This window comes from Manihot esculenta, chromosome 4 (assembly GCF_001659605.2).
Source record: "Manihot esculenta cultivar AM560-2 chromosome 4, M.esculenta_v8, whole genome shotgun sequence".
Taxonomy (NCBI): Eukaryota; Viridiplantae; Streptophyta; class Magnoliopsida; order Malpighiales; family Euphorbiaceae; genus Manihot; species Manihot esculenta.
This window is the reverse complement of record NC_035164.2, coordinates 33,401,786-33,409,927: the sequence shown is the minus strand read 5'-3', so window position 1 is coordinate 33,409,927 and position 8,142 is coordinate 33,401,786. Positions and strand designations below refer to the sequence as shown.

The window sequence follows — 8,142 nt, the reverse complement described above, 5'->3', positions numbered from 1 at the left end:
GTACAGCTTCCTTATATATATATATTTTACGGTGGAGTAATTTTAAGTTGTGAAGATTTTTATTTTTAAGCGTAATTTATTTTGTTCAATGGAAAACCTGACAATCTACTAATCCATTCTTAACAGGCATTCATGGTTTGATTTGATTGAATATTGAAGACCGACCGATTTAAACAAACTTTCAACATTTTGATTTAATCGAGTACTGAAGATGTATGAGCAATTTTGATGCAACTCGGATAGAAACTGATATATAGGTCAGACTGATTGAATCCAAACCAAACTCAAAAAAACCGTATTACCATATAATCAGACTTCAGAACAAACTAAATCGATAACTGAAGACCAAACAAATCAAACAAAACCAATAAACTTCACCTAAACTAATTTGATTCAATTCAATTTTTCGTTTTTAACGGAACTGAGCCCCATGCAGCCCTATTTAATACATCCGTAACTGTCAATTTACAGTTCAACTTGGCTATCAATTATGCATAGTTGACACTGCTCCAGGAAGATGTTTGTGACGTGTTAACTATGAGATTGCTGTTAGCGACACTGTTTAGCAAAATCCTTTACACAATGTAGCTTCTTCGTTAATGGACCCCTCATTAAGCGGCCAAGAATGGCTTTACTGAGGCCTCCTTTGTCCAAAGAAGAAGGGGAAAAAAATGCTTCTTGCATCGAAAAGAATCGACTTCAAAATAAAAATTAAAAAAGATACCAAAGTACTAAAGCAACTATCAACAATTCCCACAAAGACGATCATGACTTCTACATTCACCCTAGTTAGAGAAAGTATTCAAAGACTGTACAGAAAGTTGATAAAAAATGCCCATCATCAAGTTGGGCTTTGGTGGATTAGACTTCGGTAGTAGAAATTTTACATAAATGATAGGCAAAACCAAAGCTTGTAACTTTTGATTACAATTGATGAAAGGCTATATACTGACCAAAATTTCTCTAAGCCAAGATAATGCCACGTCAGAAAACCAGGGTTTTTCACTTCCCAACCAGGCAACTACATGGAGAAAGAGGTGTCACTCATGACACTGTTCGTCCGTAACAAATTGATGCTATGTATAAATTCTTTGCCCATTTCTCCTGCAAGGCCCATCTAAAATTTTAGACCCTCAATAGAGGAAAATGAGCAACAAAAAGCAGATTCTTTCAAGTATATACATCTCACCTTAACATGGGAACTTGGAAAAGAAGAAGTTCTAAGCGTCTCCTGCGTTTCATCTGGAGGTTTCTGTCTTGGCACACTAAGAACAAAAGCAGACTGGTCACAAGTTCCTGCAACTGCTGTAATACGATATCCATGATCCCACCGACGATGTATGCCTTCACTTGGATAAAGGAAATCGAGTTCAACAACCTGAAATTGATAAACAAATAGTCAGTTGTCGACAGCTAAACTTCCTGAGAATATATTGGGTACAATATATGAACATCATAGATGACCTGGTGTGAAAACCCTGATCCACGAGACATAACAACTCCCCATCTACTCCCTGAAGTGGTCATTGCAGTAACATGGAAGCCCTCCTTCCATTTTTTGTTAATCCATTTAAATGGGAATGAATCACTAACTTTATACGACTGCTGCAAATACAGAGTACCTGAACACAAATGGGATGTTGTCAGTCAAACAAAACTAACTAATTAAGGACATCAAATACAATTCCAATATTTATAGAACTTAGACTGACCCTTAGACATAATAACTAATGAGCTTCCATTAGCTGCTCCAGCTATGGCACTGATGTAGTAATTCTTCTCCCAGTGCTCCATTATCCATTCCTTCGTGCAGGCCAAATATGAACATTCAGAACAATACAAGCTACTGGATGTTTTCAGTATAACCATAATAAATTAAAGCAGATCAAAGACAAGCCAGTACCTTGTGGAGAAAATGTGGGGACAGTTCATAGACTTGTGCAGTGTAACCAGTACCAGCATCCATAATCAAGGCCCAAAGATTTTGACATGAAGCTATGCTACTAATAAATAAGCCATCCTCATTTCCTTTTTCAATGTGCTGGGCAAGCCTTGCATCAGTCACATTATAGTGATACCTACAAAAGCACGTGATAAATGCTTCTAAGACGCCATAACATTAGAGGGCTTCAAAATAAAGAAATCAGGCTGAACAAAAAGACAAGATCAGAGGGTTAAAAAAAATAAAGAGAAGACTCCTGGTTTGACATAGTTTCTACTTTTCACAAAAATTTAAGAGAGAGATCCATAATGCAATACAAACAAAAAAAATGGCTAATAAATCAATAAATAACCCAGTGCTAAAATGTAAAAACATCAGATCAGACCACAAGTAATGTCTTGATGCATATGGTTTATACCTTTGCTTCATAGGTCTACGAGCATTGTACACGCTAATCCATTGTGTTGCTGCCATGCCTAACCGAATCCTCTTCTTTGGTTGTCCATCATCTTCTTCTTCTTCTTCATCCTCCATAGACAACCTGCCTCTCTTATGACCAACCTGATAAATAAGCTTCACAAGAGTTAAAGCACAGTGTAGGTGTATTTGAAATTTCAAAATTTTAGCTACATCAAAAGCTAACTTCAATAGCTCAATAAAAAAGTCCAAGTCATAAGCCTATCAACAGATCAAAAAGAAAGAAACAAACTCATGTACCTTTAGGGCACCTTCTATGTCGATTGGCCTGATATCTGGATCTCGACCAACAATCCCAGTAAAAAACGAAATGCATTTTGCGTAATTAGGTTCTTCATTAAACTTTAAGTTCACCACATATTCAACAAACTGTTTGAAAGGCAGTGGACAGAAACAACATAGGCCTTCTGGGGATGAAGCCATCTTTTTCTTACAAACAAGAAAGCCCTTATTCTCTCCCTAAGAACATAATGTTCAAAAAAAATTAATGCTATACAAAAACACAGAGATATATATATATACACACACACATATGTGTATGCCCATGTGCAACTTGAGAGAACCAACCTGGTAACCTTGCCAAGGTAAACGACCTCGAAGAAGGAAAATGAGCGTATAGGCAAGAGATTCTAAATCGTCTCTTCTACTAGCTGTTCTACCCAAATGGGCATGGACACTAGCATAACGAACTGTTCCTCTGTCAGAATAAAAGAATGATCAAAAGCAGAGCAAAGAATCTATGTAACTGATTATAACAGTGGAAGACAAGATTAATAAGATGAATAATTTAATATCAATATCTATAATCAAAGGCCACACCTGAAAACATCTGGCCTCTGATCATACTCAACATGTCGACCAGTGGAAGAATCTCGCCACCTAGTTGCTGATTCCATCAAGAAAATAAATTAAATAATGGGCCAGCAGGTAAAGAAAGGCGTGCATAATTTCAGGGGAAATGAAAAGTTGAATTACCAATTACCTAATCCAAGATCAACAAGGAACAACTTTTTCTCATCAGGAGTTCCAACAGATCCAAGCAGAAAATTCTCCGGCTTTACATCTCCATGGACATAGCTGCAAAAAAATTTAGTAGCATTTAGAGTTACAGCCTTTTTCCATATGAATAAAAAATAAAAAAATAAAAAATAAAAAATAAAGAAAACAAAACGCAAAGAGGACAATAGAATATCGACCATTTGTATAACTCATCATGTGATTAGTATATCAAACCAACAATAAAAGACACTTGCCCAATCCCTCCACCTGCCTGTGAACTTACCCTCTAGAATGCATATTCTCCAATATTGATATTGCTTCAACAGCAATACAAGCAACCATTTCAATAGACATTCTGTAATTTACACCAAAAAAAAAAGGCTCAATAAATGCATATAATAATAGAGGAGAAAGCAGAAAAATTACGTAATATAGCTCACGTATGAGAGTTATTATTCCAAACATCCCACAAGCTTGGCCCCAGGATATCCATAACCTTCAGACAAAAATGTTTTCCAGCAAAAACCATTATAAGTACAGGGAACGGTAAGTTACTTTAAAAATTGGGTTCCAACAATCCAAAACCAGCAATAAAATACTAGGATAGCATACCATGACATAATAGTCACCTTGCCGACCCTTGTAGTGTACTTGTGGTATTCCATGACTGCCCCCAAGAAAGCTGCTTGCAAGTGATAAAAAATAGCCAGCATTAAAAATTAATTAAAAAATAAATAAATAATACAATGTAATATTAATGGCCAAGAATAACAAAGTGTAATAATATTCACCTGTAAACTTGCCACTCATACGGTGGTCCGTAATTACATCCTTTACTACTTCTATGCTCAAATTTTAAGGCCACCTAAAATCAACTTACAGGAAGTGAAAAAATACAAAGTAATAAATGAAAATACAAACTCCAAACATAATGGTATATTAACTGAAATACCTCTACAGCTCCAGGGCCAGTTCTATCATTTGAAGTAACAGAAGAATGACGCCGACCAACAAACACTTGACCAAAACCACCCTTGCCCAACTTTTTTCCTAATTTGTAAACTGGGGACCCCCCAACCTGAACCTGTAGCATCATAACCGAGAAAGTGAAACTTAAAGGAAAAAAATGAGAAAGTCAAATGGCAATACAGTGTTTGGTTTTAAAAAAATAGAATTAATAAATGAATAAGATAATCTACCAAGAAGAAAACAAGGAACGCTATTGGAGACATACAGCACAATAATCTAAGAATAACTTAGACTAACAAACTGCATTAACTCATACTGAACTGAGTGACGTAAATTTTAAGTTTTGAATTCAGAATGGAACACAATTTGCAGTGGAGTGGGTCTGAGACTATGTAAATGGAGAAACCAATGGAAGAAAGCCAAAGATAATGAAGTTAAGCATTTCATAACATTTCCTAAAGCAAAGGATTTGCCATCGTAGAAATGGGAAAATCAGTGTGTACATGCAAAAATCCATTAATCTATAGACGTTCCCATTTATGAAAAGTCAGTGAGTATACTATATACATGGACTGCATAATATAGGTCCCATCAGTAACAGGTATTAATTTTTAAAAATGTTCAGCTATCAGCATATAAAATCAGTAAATCCCACATTTCAAAACCTCACCAGCAACTTGGGGTGGAGTACCAGAAACAACCAAGATAGGTTATCCCCACAGTGCATAGCACTTGCAACATAAGCTGCCATTAAGCAAACCTTAGTGCAATAATTTAGTAAACTAATTATTGTCTCAAGTTAAATTACAAGCAAATCATTAATTAACCAAAAGAAATACTTCACCTAGACTAAAGGAAGACATGAAGTTGCAACATGCTGTTAAGTGATCACTTTCAGGTTACGTTGTCTAACTACAGTTATGAAAGGCAATTTACTGCAATAAATCATATAGTTCATAAACTGCCATGACTTATCACATTTGGAAAAGGAACTTAAAGTAGACTTTTTGAAGGAAAACTAGAGTCAGCTACCATATGTAAAGATGACCAACATATGCAGACAATGACATAGTGCCAACATTAAAAATATCAAACAAGTTTTGTCCAATACTCCACATCACTGTTGTTAGAATCTTACAATTCGAATTTATTTCCTACCATATCTATTTGAGTCTATGGGTGAATCTTAAATGTATTTGAATCTTACAATTCTTAATTCGAATCTCACAATTCTCGATTCAGTTCCACATCCTAGCGATTCAAATCTATAAAGCAAATTGACAATGTACCCGCATTGAGCTAAGTCGAAAGTATCATAGTAAATCAAGTGAATCAACATGAATTGACCGAGTCTTCACTCGATTCAAGGGATTATTTTATAAGGTTTGTTAGTTTAAGATTCTATTCATGTTTGCTATGAAAAGTGCATATAAAATCTTCCCTTAGCTATTTTCTTCCATCACCCATTCTTTTTCCTCTCCCTCTTCTTTCTTTTTCTTATTTTTAGTTAATTTACTTCTCTAATTATAGTTGTCAAGTTATGACATTTTATATTAATATATTTTAAAATTTTAATGTAACCTGCTATTATTTTTTATTTTTTAATTATTTAATCAAACTTAAATGAGAGGTTTAGCAATCAGCACATACATAATTGTAATCATTAAGCATAATTCAAGAGTTCCTACTTTATAATAAAACTACATAACATAGTAATAATATACTATTCTATTATAGAACATATTTTTAATTAGATAAATGATAATTCTATATTTATTAAAATGTGTTACGATATTTTTATACTTAATTTTAGAACATATATTGTTTTATTAATTTTTAAAAATCTTTATTCCTCAATTCACAAAATGAAGATTTCAATTCTCCGTTTGACAACTATGCTCCGCATAACAAACAAGAACACTCAAAGCCACACACATTAAAATAGTAGTATCACATTCTTGATGGAACATCACATCACCAGAAGCAGGCACAAATAGAGGCACTTACAGCCATTGCAATGCTATTGTAGAACCCCATATTTTCCCAAAATAAAAATAAAAGTAACCCATCAGGAGTCCAATGCAACAATCAGAAACCGAAACAGGAGCCTCAGTATAAACCCAGTTGCTTTAAGAAATGATAACTCTTTCAAGATCAGTAAAAGTATCCCACCAATAAAACAAAACAACCCATTGCAGCTCCAAACCAGAGAAGAAAAAATAAAAAAATTTTCCCTCTACCATATCACAAAGATGAGGAAATGCATTTCCTACAATTGCACCTGCCACTATAACCCAAATATCTAACCTAACAAAGCTGCAAAAACCTCTAAAAAGATTAATAATTTCTACGTGTAATAACATATCAACAAATACATTTGAAATTAATTTGAAACTAGAATTCAACAAACCTTCTCAGGAAGTGGAGCAGTGCTCCCCTCATCTTCACCAGCATTGGCTTTATCATTACTTTTTCCGGCACTATCGTAGTCATCCATAGGCCTCTCTCCTACTTCCTCCTTTTCCGCCCCTCCACCAACAGCGCCAACACCAGCAACTCCCACTGCCCCGTCTAAACCCCTATTCTCCCCTTGGTTCACTGCTATTGCTCCCGTCGATACTGCAGCAACAGCAACTACGTTTTCATCTACCGGCTGCTGCTGGTCCTTATCGCTATTGTTGTCAGTGTTGTTGTTTTTATTTGCAGCCGCTGCTTCCGCGCGTCTTCTTCGTGTCCTTGTCGCGATCCCCTCGAATTCCACGGTCTGATTTACCTGCTTCTTGGCTGCTGCTGCTGCTCCCCGGCCTCTGCGCGCTCCGCTACGCAGCACCGGCATCGTTCATCCTCTGATTATGATTTTCATTACAAAATTAGAAGAAAACAAATTCTTTTAAAAAATCCTCAATATCTCGCACCTAAACCCAAAGCAAAACCCTCGCTCTACAGCTCACCCAGTCGATCAACTTACGAAAGAAAATACCAAACCGAATCCAATGGCAAGAAATATGCCGTGTCGATAGCAAGAACGGAGAACCCAAATGGCATCCAGACCGTGCAAGCCAAGAGAAAGCTGCGCAGAGCACCTACAGAAATTTACTGCGAGCAGAAACAGAATGTAACAAAAAAATCAGGAACCTTTAGAACAATAAATAGGAGAATAATGAAAGTTGAAAGCAAAAAGGCATTAGATTTAGATTAATGATCGCCTGACAGACAGAGATAAAACTCAGAATGAGATAGAAAGCTTTGAGAGCTTTCCAGGGAGAAACGAGGAGACGGGGATTTTAGTCTGAAATTCTGCTTAGAGTCATATACTTGGCAGAATTAATATCAGGTCCCGCATTTTTAGAAAATTCATTGTTTCATCCTATTTTAAAATTACACAACTAAAACACCCTGGGTGAGCCTTCGGTCGGTTAGGTTTTGAACCGAACCGAACTGAATAAACCGAAAACTGAAATTTTAGTATTTATAAAAATTAAATCGAATCGATTTTAGTCAGAAACCGAATCGAACCGAACCGGTCTGATTCGATTCAATTCGATTTGATCAGTTTCGATTTTTAATAAATTTTTTATTTCTTACACTTTATTTTTAATATTTTAAATTTTTAAAATTTAATTAAAATATTTTAATTTTAATATAATTTAATTTCTCTATATTATTAAAAATAATATATTATTATCACTGATCAGTTCAGGTTGATTTTTTTGATTTTTTTCTGATTAAAATCGAATCGAACTGAAATAATTAAA

At 35.2% G+C, this 8,142-nt stretch overlaps 1 protein-coding gene across 2 annotated transcripts; it reads right to left on the bottom strand.

Annotated features, from left to right (window-relative positions):
- Nucleotides 1–750: 750 nt before the first annotated feature.
- Nucleotides 751–7,682, bottom strand: LOC110613542 (casein kinase 1-like protein HD16). 2 transcript variants are annotated; one of them, XM_021754727.2, is made up of 17 exons: nucleotides 7,356–7,682; nucleotides 6,798–7,233; nucleotides 4,371–4,502; nucleotides 4,210–4,283; nucleotides 4,031–4,100; nucleotides 3,859–3,926; nucleotides 3,702–3,773; nucleotides 3,402–3,496; nucleotides 3,239–3,305; nucleotides 2,987–3,116; nucleotides 2,660–2,878; nucleotides 2,361–2,503; nucleotides 1,904–2,078; nucleotides 1,713–1,803; nucleotides 1,465–1,622; nucleotides 1,190–1,378; nucleotides 751–1,104 (listed from the first exon to the last, which is right to left on the bottom strand). In XM_021754727.2, the coding sequence occupies exons 2-17, from the start codon at nucleotides 7,221–7,223 to the stop codon at nucleotides 1,045–1,047; spliced, it is 2,169 nt and encodes a 722-aa protein (XP_021610419.1). In that variant the 5' UTR covers nucleotides 7,224–7,233; nucleotides 7,356–7,682; the 3' UTR covers nucleotides 751–1,044. The 2 variants fall into 2 exon arrangements, with proteins under 2 accessions (XP_021610419.1, XP_021610423.1); XM_021754731.2 differs by having other exon boundaries at nucleotides 3,859–3,914; nucleotides 7,356–7,681.
- Between the last annotated feature and the right edge of the window lie 460 nt (nucleotides 7,683–8,142).

Bases quoted from the DNA above. Each gene is read 5' to 3' on its own strand.
- LOC110613542 (XM_021754727.2), bottom strand. From the start codon at position 7,223: ATGCCGGTGCTGCGTAGCGGAGCGCGCAGAGGCCGGGGAGCAGCAGCA. The intron at 4,284-4,370 runs GTATTTCAGTTA...AGTTGATTTTAG, and splicing joins CTGGCCCTGGAGCTGTAGAG to GTGGCCTTAAAATTTGAGCA. The intron at 3,306-3,401 runs GTAATTGGTAAT...TGATGGAATCAG, and splicing joins CCTTGTTGATCTTGGATTAG to CAACTAGGTGGCGAGATTCT.